Source organism: Akebia trifoliata, chromosome 10 (assembly GCF_017979445.1).
Source record: "Akebia trifoliata isolate Shusen 1 chromosome 10, ASM1797944v1, whole genome shotgun sequence".
Taxonomy (NCBI): Eukaryota; Viridiplantae; Streptophyta; class Magnoliopsida; order Ranunculales; family Lardizabalaceae; genus Akebia; species Akebia trifoliata.
Genome location: NC_141384.1, coordinates 6248228 through 6266673, shown reverse-complemented (window position 1 = coordinate 6266673; position 18446 = coordinate 6248228). Strand labels below are relative to the sequence as shown.

General features: G+C 35.8%; 2 protein-coding genes and 1 pseudogene across 3 annotated transcripts; 1 reads left to right on the top strand and 2 right to left on the bottom strand.

The window, feature by feature from the left end:
• The first annotated feature begins 999 nt into the window (after positions 1-999).
• Positions 1000-8787, top strand: LOC147392980 (coatomer subunit beta-1). 2 transcript variants are annotated; one of them, XM_086454926.1, is made up of 5 exons: positions 1000-1161; positions 1281-3367; positions 6905-7414; positions 8090-8175; positions 8287-8787. In XM_086454926.1, the coding sequence occupies exons 2-5, from the start codon at positions 1319-1321 to the stop codon at positions 8489-8491; spliced, it is 2850 nt and encodes a 949-aa protein (XP_086311052.1). In that variant the 5' UTR covers positions 1000-1161; positions 1281-1318; the 3' UTR covers positions 8492-8787. The 2 variants fall into 2 exon arrangements, with proteins under 2 accessions (XP_086311052.1, XP_086311051.1); XM_086454925.1 differs by having other exon boundaries at positions 1272-3367.
• Positions 8788-9527: 740 nt separating this feature from the next.
• Positions 9528-13615, bottom strand: LOC147392979 (Peptidyl-tRNA hydrolase II (PTH2) family protein). Its single transcript, XM_086454927.1, has 2 exons — positions 12979-13615; positions 9528-9922 (listed from the first exon to the last, which is right to left on the bottom strand). Exons 1-2 carry the CDS (start codon positions 13345-13347, stop codon positions 9740-9742), a joined length of 552 nt encoding a protein of 183 aa, XP_086311053.1. The 5' UTR covers positions 13348-13615; the 3' UTR covers positions 9528-9739.
• A 1505-nt stretch (positions 13616-15120) lies between these two features.
• Positions 15121-15672, bottom strand: LOC147392978 (pathogenesis-related protein PRB1-3 pseudogene; annotated as a pseudogene).
• Positions 15673-18446: the final 2774 nt, after the last annotated feature.

Genomic DNA, 18446 nt, shown 5'->3' with positions numbered 1-18446 from the left:
ACAAGCTCACCGATCGAACCAGTTGAATCAGTCTGGCTAATTGTTTTTTTTTCTTGTTTTTTTAAAATGTGTTTTTTCAATTGACTTGACCTGTAAAAGCTAACAAGTCTGGTCGGACCAGTCGGTCTAGTCCAATTTTTAAAACATTGTTATCAAGTCTTATCTTATCATAATTGTAAAATAAGGGTTTTTTGGATACATCCCTCCACATTTCGGTCAATATAAGAGATACCCCTATTTTTTTCAAATTGATGACACATCCTTCTTAAGTTTTGTCTAAGAACTAATATAAAATGACTTAAAGGCCCCTATCTTCAATCTGCAATCAAAGCCCCTTTATTTTCTCCTGAAATAATCTATCATCTTCAAGCTATTAGCTTCTTGGGTAAACTATTTCTAACCTATCCAACCTCATCTTCAATGTATTATTAAAAAAAATTGACTTTTATATCCAAAATTCATTATTCTTTTTCTCCAAAACTCCTATCTTGCTCTTGAGGTTTGAAGGAAGCAGAATCCTAAGGTTGAAGATAGAGATAAGAATCTTTACCTCCATATTCAAGTTATTAATCTCAGGATAAGCAAATTTTATTTTATTCAATCTTGTCTTCAAGTTCTTGTAGAAACACTTAATTTTTCTATCAAAAAACGATTCTTGTACCTCTCCAAAAATTCCAATCTCATTCTCGAGCTTTGAAGGTTGAAGAGTATGAATTCTTAAGATGTTACGAGAGAGTAAAAACTTTACCTGATTGGTTTTGACTAAATGAGGACATTTATGTCATTTATATTATTCTCTCTTAGAAGACCTACTTCGAGGGTCATATCATCAGTTTAAAAAAAAGGGGGTATCTCTAATATCCCCAAAAACTTAGAGGTTAGCGTTAGTTCTGGACCGGTTGTGCTTACCGCAGTGATTGTCTGGTTAAGCCGAATCGACCCAAATGAACCGGAATACTCAATGAATCCGACAAACCGGTTATTGAAACTCTCAGAAATGCAGATCTGGGACTATAGGCTAGAGCAACTCACTTGCCCCTCTCCCTCCCTCTCTCTCTCTCTCGCTCGGTATCGTTTGTTCGAATTCAAGAGTTCATAGTTTTTACATTTTACGCAATTGAATTTCACATTTAGGCTTTCGATCTGGTATTAATCATCAAGGTACGTTCGAAATCTCATTTTTACTATTTGATTCGAATCTCCTGGGGTTTGTGTGGTAGAGATCGGACCTAGTTTCATTGAATTTTGAAAAAAAAATGTTTGAAATTTAGGTTTTGTAGGGTTTTCTTGTTCCAAATCTCAATTTAGAGGAGGAGCCATGGAGAAATCATGTACTTTGCTGATTCACTTTGACAAAGGAACTCCTGCTCTCGCTAACGAGATCAAAGAATCTCTGGAAGGAAATGATGTTTACGCTAAGATCGAAGCCATGAAGAAAGCAATCATGCTGTTATTGAACGGTGAAACTCTCCCCCAATTGTTTATCACAATCGTTCGATACGTTTTGCCTTCTGAAGATCACACGATCCAGAAGCTTTTACTTCTCTATTTAGAGATCATCGATAAAACCGATTCAAAAGGAAGAGTTCTTCCTGAAATGATCTTGATCTGTCAAAATTTAAGAAACAATCTCCAACACCCGAACGAATATATCCGTGGTGTAACCCTAAGGTTTCTGTGTCGATTAAATGAGAGCGAGATTATGGAACCGTTGATCCCATCAGTTTTGGCGAATTTGGAGCATCGTCACCCGTTCATTAGGAGAAATGCGATCCTTGCAGTGATGTCAATTTACAAGCTTCCACAAGGGGAGCAATTTCTCGTTGATGCCCCAGAGATGATCGAGAAGGCGCTTACCTCGGAGCAAGATCCATCGGCGAAGAGGAACGCGTTCTTGATGCTCTTCAATTGTGCTCAAGATCGAGCTGTTAATTATCTCCTCACACATGTTGATAGTGTTTCTGATTGGGGAGAGATGCTTCAGATGGTTGTGTTGGAGTTGATCCGTAAAGTTTGTAGAACGAATCGGGGAGAGAAGGGGAAGTACATTAAGATCATTATATCTTTGTTGAACGCTCCTTCAACAGCTGTCATCTACGAATGTGCTAGCACACTTGTTTCTCTTTCATCTGCCCCGACAGCAATCAGAGCCGCTGCGAACACTTATTGCCAGCTTTTACTCTCTCAAAGTGACAACAATGTTAAGCTTATTGTGCTTGATCGGCTGAACGAGCTTAAATCCTCTCACAGAGAAATCATGGTTGATTTGATCATGGATGTGCTTAGGGCACTCTCGAGCCCAAACCTTGACATTCGAAGGAAGACAATTGATATTGCTCTAGATCTAGTAACTCCAAGGAATGTAGATGAGGTCGTTCTTACTCTAAAGAAGGAAGTCGTGAAGACTCAAAGCACTGAGATTGAGAAGAACGGGGAGTACCGACAAATGCTTGTCCAAGCCATACACTCCTGTGCGATCAAATTCCCAGAGGTGGCAAGCACGGTGGTTCATCTGTTGATGGATTTCTTGGGAGACAACAATGTTGCTTCAGCTATTGACGTGGTTGTTTTCGTACGAGAGATCATCGAAACCAACCCGAAACTTAGGGTTTCTATAATAACGAGGCTTTTGGATACTTTTTATCAGATTCGAGCTGCACGGGTTTGTTCTTGTGCTCTTTGGATCATTGGAGAGTACTGTCTCTCACTTTCGGAAGTTGAGAGTGGCATTGCGACCATTAAGCAGTGTTTGGGCGATCTACCATTCTACACGGTTACCGAAGAAGGGGATGGTGCGGATTCTTTGAAACCATCTCAGCAAGTAAATTCCATCACTGTTTCTTCTAGAAGACCGGCAATTCTTGCAGATGGGACCTATGCAACCCAAAGTGCTGCCTCGGAAACTGCGATTTCTCCCCCTACTCTTGTTCAAGGTTCCTTAGCTTCACCCGGGAATTTGAGATCCCTAATTCTTACGGGCGACTTTTTCCTTGGGGCAGTTGTGGCCTGTACATTGACCAAACTTGTCCTAAGATTGGAAGAAGTTCAGCCATCCAAAGCTGAAGTAAATAGAGTTTCTACTCAGGTGTTATTGATCATGGTGTCTATGCTGCAACTTGGAGAATCTTCCTATCTTCCACACCCAATCGACAACGATTCACATGATAGGATTGCCCTTTGTATAAGATTGCTCTGCAATACTGGTGATGATATGAGAAAAATATGGTTGCAGTCGTGCCGTCAGAGTTTTGTGAAAATGCTTTCAGATAAGCAGTTCCGGGAAACAGAGGAGATAAAAGCCAAGGCTCAGATTTCTCATGCACAACCAGATGATCTCATTGATTTCTACCATTTGAAGAGCAGGAAGGTAAGACAGTACATCACTTTTTGATTTTCTATATTAGAGGTGGTTTTTCTGAGATTGATAAGTATGAAACTATTTCATGAATTACGTATAAATTGTCATTCTTTAACTGTTATATCTCATAATTGTAGATTTTTTTTCCATATTCTTGCAAGAGTTCCTTGCCCCCTTTTAAATTAATATTTTTGCACTGTCATGTCATTTTCATGATTCTTCTCGGTACTATTTCTTTCAAGTAGTAATGGTTCTTCATCTAAAGCTAAATATGTATATGCATATGCTTTTCTTATATTTTAGGGTGAAAAAACATTAATTTGCTTCTTCTCCCTGTTGATGTTTACTTGTGTACAAGGAAGATTGTTACTTGCTCTTTCTCTTTGATCACCAATATCTTTTATTCAGGATATCTTGATGAAATTTTACCTTTTATTTGGGTAATGTCTGTATGCTTGAGAGACATATTTCTAGCATATTTAGTGTTGAATGGATACTCTTTGTTTTTTTTATTGTTATTTTTTTAGTGTTATTTCTTTAGTAAGATCTATTTTTAATGGCAGCCATGTAGAAACACTCCATTTGTTAAGAATTGTCCAGGCTGGACACCTTATTGTACCCGTAGGACACATATGCACTTTACCAGAGAAAATATTATTTATTTAAATTTTGTTTCAATTTCTATTTATATGATTTTTAATGTACACTAGTTAATCTAAATACATTGTTCTTATTTAACATGAACTAAAGCATTTCAAAAGAATGTCTCTCAAGGTATAAAACCGACTTACGCATTGTATCCCTGTTTGACATTGACGCATGTGTCCATGTCTTTGTCACATAGGATAGCAGCCACTTGCATATATCTTGTTGCCATGGATGTAGAGTTGTACACAATAAGGAATGCTTTGTTTTTTATGTGTAGGAAGAAGATTGCCAAGGGAGGTCTTTTGACTAGCTCCTAATATTTTCTAGTCTGTTTGATTAGGGTGTATTGCTATAAAAGACCTAGTATTTTGAGGTAAGACATTTTATTCAGACCTCTTTCCTCCTTTCTTTGGTGGTGGAATGATGGTAAAAAAATGTAATTAGTGATTACAAGTCTTGACAAATGATTAGAAGTGAACACTTAGAAAGATTTAAAAATGTTAAAAAAAAAGTGTAATTAAAACTAAATATAATGTATGATGACTAAATAACATGTTACAGTGAGAAAGATGTCTACAAACTGGTGCAAGTTAGGGAAATAAAAACTAAAGGCTTAGACCATGTTACATGCTTTAAAAGCAAAGATCAAAGTGTCTTGATAAAAAGATGAAGATATTAAGGTAGGTGGTGGTGTTATGTCTAAAAATGACTAAATGAAGATTGCATAGGAGGCCAAGAATTTGGAGACAGTGGATACCAAGGAGCAGAGATACTTCCATAGAATTAGGCTAAAAGTTCTCTAGAAAAGATAAGAAAATGTAAGACTTCTTGACCAAATGATATTCTGATGGATGTATGAAAATGCATGCAAAGTATTAGATTGCCATGGCTCAGAAAGTGATTTAAGAATATTTTGTAGACTCGTAGTGCTGTCGGAAGGTAGGATGGAAGGAGAAGGGCTGTCACAGGGCTGTTGAACCTGTCAACAGTACTCCCAGTGCTGTTGCACACCTCAAAAACAGCAAAAAAGGAACAGCAACTGCTGTGGCAGGGCTGTCACAAGGCAGTATTGAAGGAGAGGGGCTGTTGCAGGGCTGTGGATCCTCTCAACAGCACTCCCAGTGCTACCGCACACCCCAAAAACAACAAAATAGAACAGCAACTACTGTTATTATCCAAAAAAAAAAATTAAGTCGACGGAACAAACCCTGACATATGGTATAAACACAGCACAGAAAAGTTAATGCAGCATATGATAAACGAAAAATAAGATTAAAAGACCCCTGAAGGGGAGAAGATTGAATAAGGCTGTTCTAGGTTAGATTTTGTGAATGAAGAGAAGGAGAGGAGAGAGAGGGGGGGGGGGGGGTTGGATTTCTTGGCTCTGATACCAAGAAGAATTTGAGAAGAATCAAGTCTCAATCTGAGATCTTGGCGGGAATTTATAATAATAATAATATGAAACTACCCTTACATAAAAATAAATAAAAAGGCTATTACTAGAAAACAACTAGAACTAAAATAACAACTAGATTATTTCCAATATTATCTATATAAGGAGCTCCACAAATGAAATTCAATGAATTCCAACACATATCAATTCAATTATCTTTTCTCTCTTAATTACTTTATTTTCTTTTTAAGTTATTGCTTGTTTATCAATTGAATATTTTTATTCAAATTGATTTTGTGTGTTTCATTGAACACAATATCTTAATTCCTATCAAATGTATTGATTCACACGGTTCCTTACGTCAAGTGGTATCAGAGCTCTTGCTATGATTCACGAAAAATGGTTGGTAAAGGTGATTTTGTCATAAAATCTTATCTAGAAGCTCAATTTGAGAAGCTTGAGACCAGAATTATGGCTAAGTTTGAACCCCTTCTTCAAGACATGGTTCTCAACACCATTGAAAAGTAGAAAGGTAAGAAAACCATTACAGATGAAGACCCAATGATTCACACGCTTCAACTACGTCAAATGGGAACCATATAACCCCAAATTTCATAGTTCCCAATTGATGAGGATGAGGATGGTGATGATGATGATCTTTCTTGGTTTTATGCTACTTGTGATGTTAGTTCCCAAGGCTTTACAACTGGGGCTGACGAATCAAGGCACAAAGACTTTTGCTTGTTTGGATGCAAGGCCGAAATAATGCAAATTGAAGTAGGCAGAAAAATGTTGGCAAATAAACTTTACGTGGTCCCCATAATTATTCGAAAACTATTTTGGGGCTCATTTGGAGGTTGCACAAATTTCAAGGCCTAAAGAAGGTGCCTCAAAATTTGAGAGGAGAGTACTTTTGAATTTTCCCAATTGAACCAATCACTGGAATCATCACCAGTTGAAGACTTGTACTTCCAAAGCTTCTTATCCTTTAGTTTATATATAAGAAGAAAAAGTGGCAAGGTAGCTTAGTAAATGACGTGTTTTTTTATTGGGTGATTTTTTAATTGCTTAAGTTAGACTATATTGTACCTTCTAAGTTTTCTTTTGACAATCTATACCTGTAATTAACCATTAACTAGTACATGTTGAAAATTTGATCTGGCAAGCTTATGTATTATTGTTGTGGATCAGAAGTTTTCTAATAGATTGGTTTATTTTAACTTTGGAATTCGTGGATTGCTTTGCATGTTTTTATCTAGAACTTTAAGGCCCGTAATGTTTCTTCCTGTTGGAGCTAGCTTTGATTTATAGTGAAAAGTTCAAAACCTAGGATATTCAATTCTCAATTTGTTTACTTTTTAAAAATCAAAGTCATGTTTTGGGATGACGATCATGTTCACTGACTAGCTATTTCGGTGCTCTGCAAATATAGAGGTCATTCACACAAAAACACACACACGCCATTGAAACCTCTATTTCAATTGTGTTGACATATGATCTTTCAGGGTATGAGCCAGCTTGAGTTGGAAGATGAGGTCCAGGACGATTTAAAGCGTGCGACTGGAGAGTTCACCAAGGATGGCGATGATGCGAATAAGCTCAATCGCATTCTTCAGTTGACAGGATTTAGTGATCCCGTTTATGCAGAAGCATATGTTACTGTTCATCATTATGACATTGTCCTTGATGTTACAGTCATCAACCGAACAAAGGAGACCCTCCAGAATTTGTGCTTGGAGTTGGCAACCATGGGCGATCTCAAACTCGTAGAACGCCCTCAAAACTATACACTGGCTCCGGAATCAAGCAAACAGATAAAGGCCAACATTAAGGTCTCTTCAACTGAAACAGGGGTCATATTTGGGAACATTGTTTACGAGACTTCGAATGTGCTCGAACGAATGGTGGTTGTCCTCAATGACATCCACATTGACATCATGGACTACATATCTCCTGCTACATGTGCTGATGTGGCATTCAGAACTATGTGGGCTGAGTTTGAGTGGGAAAACAAGGTACCTTTCTCATTCAATACTAGATTTATTTTCACTGACATGTTAAGAAAATCTTTGCCTTTTTTAAAGCTTTAGAAATAATTTTAATGATCTAAAAACAAATAAATATATTTTTCACTGCCTTAATTATAAGATCCAATTATTAGGACTAGGACATACAATTTGAGGGCTGTGGATTGAAGTGGTAAGAGCGGATATGGATACACTTGCAATGACAGGAGCCATGGCTTCAGACAGAATTGAATGAACTCCAAATTTTGGGATTACGCTTTTGGTTTTGACGACTGCCATACTAATAGAATATTTGCTCATTTGGGGTGTAAGCTTCAGAAATTATTTTGATGACCTAAAATAAAAATTAAGTATGAAGGAACGTAACTTAAGTGAAGTTATAGTTCATGATAGAGTTAAATGGTGAATTGAATGAACACACTTGGTCTTTGTGTTTCCTTCTTTATCTGTTGACCTACAATCGCATCTACCTCACTTGAAGCCTTTGTAGTATTTTTATTTATTTATTTATTATCAGATAAATATGTGGAAAATTCTTTTGTAGTACTTGGGGAGCTGGGAATGGGCATGTTGCCAATCTGTGGTAGACAACATTATAAAAGCTTTTTAAGTGTGTTTCACCCTCTTCTCTCCTCTTCTTTTATTTGGCTTTGTGCATTTCAGGTGGCCGTAAACACTGTCATTCAAGAGGAGAAGGAATTTTTGAATCACATTATCAAATCAACAAACATGAAGTGCCTCACAGCACAGTAAGTTGTAACTCCCTCAGCTGTCCAAGCAAGTATTTAGTGAAAATGGGGGTCAAACCTACTAACTAACTGAAGTGAGGTGGTCTGAGTTATTATTGTCTTGGGTTTCAGGTCTGCATTAGATGGGGATTGTGGATTCCTTGCAGCAAATTTGTATGCAAAGAGTGTATTTGGGGAGGATGCTTTGGTGAATGTGAGCATTGAGAAACAAACTGACGGGAAACTAAGCGGTTACATAAGGATAAGGAGCAAGACTCAGGGGATTGCCCTCAGTTTAGGGGATAAGATCACTCTCAAGCAGAAAGGTGGCACTTAGTTTTATCAGATCAGCACCAGCATATCCACCGCCTTATGTTCTTTATTTTTATTTTTTTTTAAGATTCGGTTTTGGTTCATTACCTTCATTTTAAACTGCGATTTTTGTGTTTGGTACGTGTAGAGAGCCCTCAGGTGCTTTTTTGCCTGCATGTTGGGAGAGTAACAGTAAAATATTTAGGAAAAGGACAGCAATGTTGTCTTATGGTAAAATCTTAAGATGGGGAACCTCCTATTATTTTGTTTCTCTGAGATCTCTTGGTGTGATTTGAATAATATATTCTGATACCTTAAGTATGACTTGTTCATTTTTAGTTCTCTAGTTAAGCTGCTTGATTATTAGATCCCAATCCTGAATTCTTGTTTTCACTTTTATAAAACACTCTTTCTTTCTTTAGCTATTGGCTCTGTTCAGTTTTAAAATAAATTTTGTTTTTCCGCAATTTCCAAAATATCTTCAAAATTATAATAACTAAGTTTGAATTTTGTAATTGTATCTCAGATGAGCATACAAATGATGTATCTGTGTGTTTTTTTTTTCTAATCAAAATCCATCATCTTTAAGCTCCCTAAAAATTTCGTCTTGTTTTTACGTTAGAATCTAAATACCCTATCTTGTTCTTACAATAGAATGTAGAAAAAGAAACAAGATTAATTGATAAATTGTCAATTAATTCACCAGTTTGTGGAGAATGTTCACAAGTAGTGGAGTTGCACACGAACTATTTAATGGGTCGTGGTTTTTGGTTAGCTAGGCCAAGGAAAGGGTTGCAGAGGCCGAGGGGTCAAAGTGGAACCATCCTGTGTGTTGGATGGAATGACAAGGGGAGTTGTGAGTTTAATCCCACATTGGCTGGGGTAGTGGTTTAGAGATTGGGCTATATAGACAAGTTGGACCCTGTTTAGTACGATGTGTTTTATAACCGTGCAGGGTAAAATCCAAAGCAAACAATGGTCTGGCCAAGGGCATTACGCAAACTCTTTTGATGGAGCTGATTTTGCCATGCATTTCTATGCAATACTATTACAAAGAGGAATGATAATAATAATAGTAATAGTAATGAAGGAGAAATGGATTGTTTTTATTATTATGTCAACCAGAAAATATATCCCTGATTTTACATGTAAAAGATGGGAACAAAAATAATCCGAGCTTCTGTTGACCAGACATCAATCAGGGTTTTACCGTCTTTAGTAGAACCCAATGCAAAAACGTATAATCTCCAGTTGCTCAGCTGGAAAATTTTGATCATTTACAGAGCTTAAGTTTCTTGAAGAATGATGAAACTGTGGATTTGGGGTATGGCTTTGTAGCAAGACATGTGGGAATGTTTTCAGGTTGTTCCATCCACAATTTGTGAGAAATGCCACCAGCTTTGAGTTTTTCTGACAAGTTCAAGATTTGGGGTTCTCCCTTGACCTCCAAAGTGACCTGCAAAACCCAAAGAAATGACGATCTGTATATAATCCCTATCTTCTATCTGCTAATCAGCATTTGGCATGGATGCATAACCATTTGAAGTAATCTGATTACGTGGTTCAGAATGTTGTTCTCTATCACTAAATGTTTCTTCTTAGTGAAGAGATATATTTCACTTATAGTGACCACTTCAAACATGACAATAAAGTACTAAAATTCCCAAATGTAAACAAACTTAACATAAAAAAAGGGGTTCATGGCTAGCTTACCCATTACCTCCAACCCACAAAAAAGGCCGGTTTAATTCGGTTGTTATTCTGTGTATGAGAAGTGTTTTAACGAATCCAATCTTCAAAGCCATGTATAATTTCGACATTCTAGAACAATATTTCAAATGAAGGTTGAGGCTTACAACTCAAGAATAGGTTTGTGAGACATATGATTCATCCAACGTGCATTTGAAAATGTGTGGAAGCCTCAGCCTTGTACATCACTCTTTTAATTCCTAGTTGTCTTAAGTTTCACTTCACCTTGCATTTGCTAGTGGTGGTAGACTGTAATAGTTTCAATAGATCAATTTTATTAGTTGTATTTTATCCTCCAATCTTAATTAAATAATAGTAACCAATTCAGATTAAAATCAAATCAAATTAAAAATAAATAAATCTTACACCCATAGAAAATATATTAATATTTTTTCCACTAAATTAATCAAATCATTTATTATTTCTTGTATTGGAAAGAAGAAAGCTCAATGCACCTTACCTTCACCACTAATAAAGTAACAACTTACAAGGGCTCAGCTACACTAGAAGAAAAAAGAAGAGAGGGATACTACTTGACTCGAACAAAATATCAATGTTTTTTTTGACAAGTATAATCTTATATGATAAAACACAATCGTAGGGCCTACTGAGACAAACTTCCCTCCAGCTACGATAAACATTCAATCCAATAATAGTTTTTGTGGGACCCACTTTATTGCCTTTTATCTTCACCCCATTTAACTTTACTATATTTCCTCTTTTACTCCTTTAATACAATTTATTGTTTTTCATCTTTTATCCCTTAACCTCAAAAAATTTAATAACAGCCCTCAACTTTTTTTTCCGCTTGCTGTAGTAGGCACGAAGCGAACTTTAGTTTTAATAAAAAAAGAGAAATAGGAGGATGAGATGACCCCCTTACAAACAAGAAAAGAAAGGGAGAAAAGCAGAAAAAACACAGACAAGGCAATACAACCAAAGAATACACCCAACCCGATCTACTCACCGCATAACTCAGCCGACTTGAACACAAAAGCTTGCACCAGAAAAATAGCAAATCCAAAATTTCCAAAGTCACTTCTTAGAAAGACTTTTCCTCTCCCTGAAACACCTTACCGTTCCTCTCTCCAGAGCACCCAACAAAATCTCAACTTTTCTGTGGTTGGATGCCACTCCCAAAGCACTTAATTCAGCTTAAACAAATGGTTCATGGAGAAAATCATGTCTAGCTCGCTATGATTGCTCTCAAGAGCAACCCAATTAGTCAACCAAAGATGTTTCAATTGCAGTTTGTTTACAATTAGACACTATCACTAATCAGAGTCATCTATTCCTCAGAAACATTTAACTTTGAACTTGGAGATGATAACCTTGTATCCTTGTTCCCACATTTAATTCAGCTTACCCCCATGTGTCACAAAGAAAAACACATCTATCACTCTTAATTGGTAAACTTTATCAATTGGGTGGGTATGGCTGCTCCCAAAAGTAACTCAATTTGTTAATCAAATATGTTTTAGCCAGAATTTCCCTACAGTGGGACACCATAAATTGATCAGAATCATTTTGTACCCACAACAAGATGAAGTCCATAAAACTAATCCATCTAATCCTCAAAACCATTAATAATACAGTAACGCCTCTCAAGTCTCAACTTGAGCACGATGAATCTGTCTCCGAGTAACCAACCAGTAAACAAACTATTAATGTTAAGGAAACAACTAGAAGACAATTCCTTGTTATCGTTCCCAAGAAACTTAATTCAGCTTTAAATCAGGAGTTGTGAAGATATCCATGCATAGCTCAAATGGAGTCAACAAGAGTGGCTATGATTGCTCTCTATGATATAGCTTTAAACAAATGAATTTCAATCAAAATCACTTTGATTCCATACTCACACCTAATAAATCCCATAAAAAAATAAAAACTGAACCATTTAGTTCTCAGAAGCACTTCATGACTCTCAAAACTAATATTTCCAGTCCATAAAATTTATATTAGTTCTTGCAAGTTATCTGTTTCGATTATTAAAGGACTTTTCACATTTTTTTTCTCTCTACATCTTTTTCACATTGAAGAAAATAACTACTATTATTTTCTTGATAGGCTTAGAAAATGACTATTATTTAGAGAGAAAAAATGTATAAATTCATCTCTTTCAAGTAGATATTTCCAAAAGCTTCTATTAACACACCAATCTAAATTTAGAGGGATTTTTCCCAAAACATGCGCAACTTATGTCCAAATTCCGGTCACAGTACATTGTTCATTTTAATTCCCAAAACATGCATTTTGAGTGAATTTGTCACTTTTATAATCAATGAATGCACTGGTATATCTACAAATTCGTAGATATTAAAAGTGACAAACTCACAAGCTCGTAGGTTACAAAAATGATGAATGCATGTTTTGGGAATTAAAACGAAAAGTGTACCAAACTTCGCTATCTTCAGTGCACGAAAATGGAGATTCACCCAAATTTAGACAACCCTTTAATTTCAAAAGGATTGGTGTATTATTAGTAAAAGTTGGCGTGCCAATAGAATCTCTCATTCTATTATCCCTCCCTCCTAGAAAAAAAAAATCAGGAATTTCCCTCGAAATCAAATTGGGGTTTTCTACGATTTCAACATCAATTTACAAATTTTGTGAGATTATCGGTTATCTACCACACAGCTCATCAAATTCAAGAACAAACAAACACAAATCCAAAATCCTCACATAATCAAACAAAAAAAAAAAAAAATGGAACCCATAGAAATCAAACCAAGAAACACAAACAAATTGATACAAAGATCAAACCTTGTGCATGGAATCGATGTTTTCGGGGCTACAGTAATCAACGGTGTGATCATCTTCCTTGTGGGCCCAGATTGCAGAGACAGACGCGTGGCATCCTTGCGTGATTATGCTTCCGAGCGGCCATGAATTGATCAGATCTCTCCTGAGAACCACGTATTGGACGAGAACGACATGGTTTTGAGTTTCTTCGACGCCATTTCCAGACTCGGAAGAAACGGGGGTAGTTTCTGTAGAGATGCTCATTTTCTCTGAACAATGGCGGCACTGTAAAACCCTAACCCTAGAAGAGAAGAGAACAGTAACACTAACCCTTGAAGGAGATGAATAAATGGCGGGAACAGTGAGAAAAGATGAGAGCACCGTTGGCATCTCTTTTATTTTTCGTCACTTTTACAATAGCTTGTTACAGTCAACCGGGAAAGATGTGGAGAATTAATTTTACGGAAAATTTTTTCTAAGAAGAAAAGATTTTCTTCCAAAACCAGAAAAAATTCTAAGAGAATGTTGGAGGGGAAGGTGTCTTTAGGTTTTGGGGTAAGGTTGTGAGGTGGTGATCATGAGAGAATTACTTTAGGATTTTTTCACCCTAATTGGAAGATCCTTTTCTAAGTCACCGAATTTCGGTTCGAATTGATTTTGTAAAATCAAGCGAACCATAAACCCATCAAATTTGGTGGAGTTTGGCAAATTAAAACATTTGATTTAGCGAATTAAAGTATTAAATTCGACGAACCCAACAATTTGATTCAGTGAACCAAATAATTGTACTTATAACTTTGTATACTTGAATCATGCATATGCACAAACGAACCAAATTAGCGAACCAAACAATGAATTATCTCTACCCACCCATTTGTTTGAGTTGTATTGTTCAACAATGAGAAAAATGTACCTTGGTTTTAAATCTCTTCTGATACATATGACTTATTTATCCGTCTCATTGTTGAACGATATCAAGACATATCAAAAGAGTTTTCTCGATCTCGAACGAGATTTAAAACCATAGATTCAATACAATTAATGTTTTTTTTTACTTTTTGCAATGATGAAGAAGGGGAAAAAGAAAACATCCAAGCCAATCTCAGGGCTGTGATTGGTCAAAAAAGAATAAAATGATGGTGATGGAGTGAAACCCCTCTTTCATTTATTGGCTCTTTCTTTCTTTTTTTCTTTTTTCATGCACTCCATGTATGGAGTGCAATGAAGTTTTTAAGTGATGGAGTGCAACTGATACTAGATCATCTAGAACTAGTTAATCTCATTTGGAAAACTTTCCAAATTTTAAAAATTGGTCCAAGAACTATTGATTTATGCTTCAAGGTACTTGAGCACCATCTACTTAAACTTATTTTAAGTATTTAATTTTAGAGAGCTTCTATTGCCCCACCAACTTTTGTTGAGTTCACCCCAAGATATGTGCTAATTCTTTGATCATTTACATATGAACTAGATTGACGTTAACAAAAGTTGGTGTGGCAATATAATCTCTCTGACTTTAACATTAAAATATATTTTCTTGATGGGTTTGGTTCCCTTACTAATGAGAAATGACTCATGATCCCAATCATACATGTATGTGCGAAATTCAAGGCTTGGGACCTGTCATCAAGATAAGTAACAATGAATCCTGAGGGGGTGGCTCAATGGCAATTTCAAATCCAATAAGCGGTGAGAGTCCGTAGGTTGTGAGTTCAATACTTAACATGAGCAGTATTTCCTTGGGGCCACCCACAAGAGCGCACCCTCACTTATTCGGTGCGCGTGATATGCGGGTGTTGCATGTGCCTTGGGGAGGGACACATATGCCTTGGCTCTGACCCTGACTCTTCTAGTCCCCCTACTCAAACGTAAGTTTGGACTCCTCCGTCATAAAAAAAAAAAAAAGATAAGTAATGATGGGATATGTATAAAAATCTTGAGCATTGTATTTTCTACATATACGCCAGGATCATGTTATTCCTCAAGTCAAGGGAACACCGGCCCTTTCTCTTAATTAATATATATGTATTCTATATATTCTCTTATTATCTAATGCAAAACCTATTTTCAAATCAAATGGGTAAAATCATTTTAGGTGAAACATGAGATCATAAAACAACGGGTTATATAAATTGATTTCTTCTACGAAACAACATACCATATCTAATACACAATCAATAATTAAAGAGCAAAGCCAATCACTTAATAAGGCCTAGCTCCAATGTAATTCCCTGGTGGATAATACTCGCAAGCGATGAATGAATCCCCACTATTGCATATAATCTTGGCACACCCAACACTCTTGGTTGTGCGCCAAACGATCTGAGTGTAGTGTGAGCACTCTTTACCCGTGCACGAGTTGCTCGCATAATGGTACCCTTTCTTCTCAGCAACCCAAGCAGCGACAGCATCCTTGGCACTCCACTGTCGGCCTTGTCCCCAAAACAAATTCTCACCAAACCCGTATCCAGTTGAATGCACCAACTTGCAATCCCCACGCCTCTCATTCGAGTAGACTTTAGCGAATGTAGCTAACAAGGGCTTCCACTTTAGGGGTGGCACGCCTACGACCTTCCTAGCCATGTTGTGTCCCTCGATGATTTGTTTGATCATCTCGGTTTTATTAAGAGTTGCATTAGTGAGGCTAATTGAGTTGAAAAGTACGATTACTAAAAGAGAGGAGAGGGTGCACATGATAAGGGGAAATTTAGCCATTTATATGTGATGAAAGGGGGAGAATGTGTAAATATTTGATTTTGTTTGTTTCTTGTATGTTGTTTGAGCTACAGGAGAGAGAGAGAGAGAGAGAATGTTGGGTTTGGTATGTATGGTATAAAGAATGGGGGTGATGGTACTTGTAGAAGATGGGTTTGTTGCTTTGTTGCAAAGATTTGCGGTGGGCGGACAAATTAGGATTTAATTAATTTGGGGTACTTGGCAAGTTGTGTGAACTGCAAATAAGGTGGCTATGTGGTTAACCTGTTCTTACATTATCAGCTCCTTAATAATACAAGGATACAATTGTGACTTACAAGGTTTGTCTAATATTTTTATAAATTTGTATTTGTAATTTAATACTTGCAGTTGTTTTTCTATTAAAAGATAGAATATATATATAGTAGATGCTCATTTACAAGATTTTTATTTTTAAAGATCACAAACATTTAAATAATTAAAAATTAATTATTTTGAATAAAAAATTACCTAAAAGTCTAGTTGGTTCAATTGAATTAATCTAGTTGGCCAAATTTTTACTATAAAGTCAAAGAAACTTTAAGAATATCAGATGACCATCTCAAATCTCGAACAATTTACTATAATGGATGATTCACATTAACTAATCTTAATTAGTATTGAACATTTAGTATCTATTTGGATATCAAAAGTAGAAATACTATGTCAAAAAATAGGAATTGGAGTATTCTCTGAAAGAGTTAGAGAAGTACTTCTGTGTTAAAAAGGTGTTTGAAAATCAATTCTATGAAATACTGACAGAAATACTTTTATACTACAAATTGTACTCATTTAGTGTAAAGAGGGGTAATTTTGAAATTTAAAAGTAAGTAATTTTTGTGAAGGGAGAATTTGTAATTAACTTTAAAAAGGTAAGATTTTGGGGAATTTGTTTAACTTTATTACTTGTTAGGGGGGTTCGTGTAAATAACACTTGGGTTTGAGTCTTGTCGTTAAAAGACTGTTGTTCATTTACACGAAAGTAACGACGGTTGCAGCAAAACAGTTCTGTAACGTCACGTCGTTACTCGTTACGTTCATAAACATGACGTTACCGTTATCTTCATAAACAAGAATGCAACCTGTTGTATTCTTATGACGAGATGGCTTATTCACGTATGTTTGACCATTCAATGTCTAGGCCCAAGCCCGTTTATAAATGGGCGGACCAAGTTTTGGAAGCTAGGCCCGAATTGAGCCCTAGTGCAGAACAGGTAAGAGAAAACGGTTAAATCACCCTTTAACGATCTTTTTAGAGCTGCTAGTGGCACTCCAACTTTTACTTAATACAACCCAATTAAAATTAAAGAAAATAGGGTGAATCTCCATTTGCTGCACTGAATATGATGAAATTCCGAGTTCGGTACACTGTTTATTATATTTCCCAAAACATGTATTCGTCATTTTTATAACCTACAAACTTGTGAGTTTGTCACTTCTAATATCTACGAATTCATTGATTATAAAAGTGAGGAATTCATTCGAAATGCATGTTTTAGGAAATAAAATGATCAGTGTACTAAAACCGATATTTGAAAATAAGTTGCACACGTTTTGAGAAAAATCTTAAGAAAATAAGTGAATGATTGAGAATAAGTAAAAGTTGGGGTGCCAATAGAAACTCTCATTTTTTTTTTTTAAACTAGATTTATATTTCTTGAATTTGGGAATTTATATGGTATGAAACATACTTTTAAACAACTACTAAAATTGTTTGAACAAGTATTATATTGTTTTGTAATGTAGAGATTATGCAATGTTTGAAGCAAGGGTGGATTTAGGGTGGGGGCAATGGGGGCACACTTGCCCCTCATGAGAATTTTCAAATCCACTAAGGATTAAAGAGTTATTGTGATAGATAGCAATGACGGGTAAAGAAATATGTCGCTATTACCCTCTGTTATGTGCCTAATTATAGGGATGAGAGTAGAATAGTTTTGAGTACATATGATGTATAGAATATATTCCTAATAAGTAGTAGAATAGTTAAAATAGGTTGGGTGCATGGGATCATAATTTATATTGTGGGAGAAGTTGAACCGTGGGTTATGGGATAGTGGGTAGTTAAGGTAGTGTTTCTCTTATATTTAAATTTATTGTGAGACTAATGAAAATATCCAGAAAATTATTATTATTAAAAGAAAAATAAAAAAATAATAATAATAATAAGAAAAAGATTCAGATTGATCTCGTTCGAGTGAGATCAGACCTCCCAAAACCATTAATTCAAGATGATGAATCTCCAAATCTCAAAGGACTTTTTATTAATGATATTTTTATTAATCTCACAATAAATTTAAATACAAGAGAAACACTACCATAACTACCCAATATCCCATAACCCACAACTCAACTTCTCCTACAATACAGATTATGATCCCATGCACCCAACCTATTTTAACTATTTTACCACTTATTAGGAATATATTCTATACATCATATGTACTCAAAACTATTCTACTCCCATCTCTACAATTAGACACATAATACCCTCACAAATTTTTTTTACACTCTTAATTGCCCCCACTAAAACTTTTCAACTCTTACATTACCCTCACGTGGGTAAAATCCAGGAAGAGTGTGTTTTAATCTTTAATTGGAGTGTAATAAATAGTTTAAGAAATTAGTGGTGTAATCAATAAAAATGGGGTGTCAATAGTAGCTCTATTTTACTTATTAAAAAAACCTTCGCTATTTTTCTAAGTTTTGAATATTTTACCTTTCGTCCTAAACATCAGGTAAGAGTACCTTAAAAA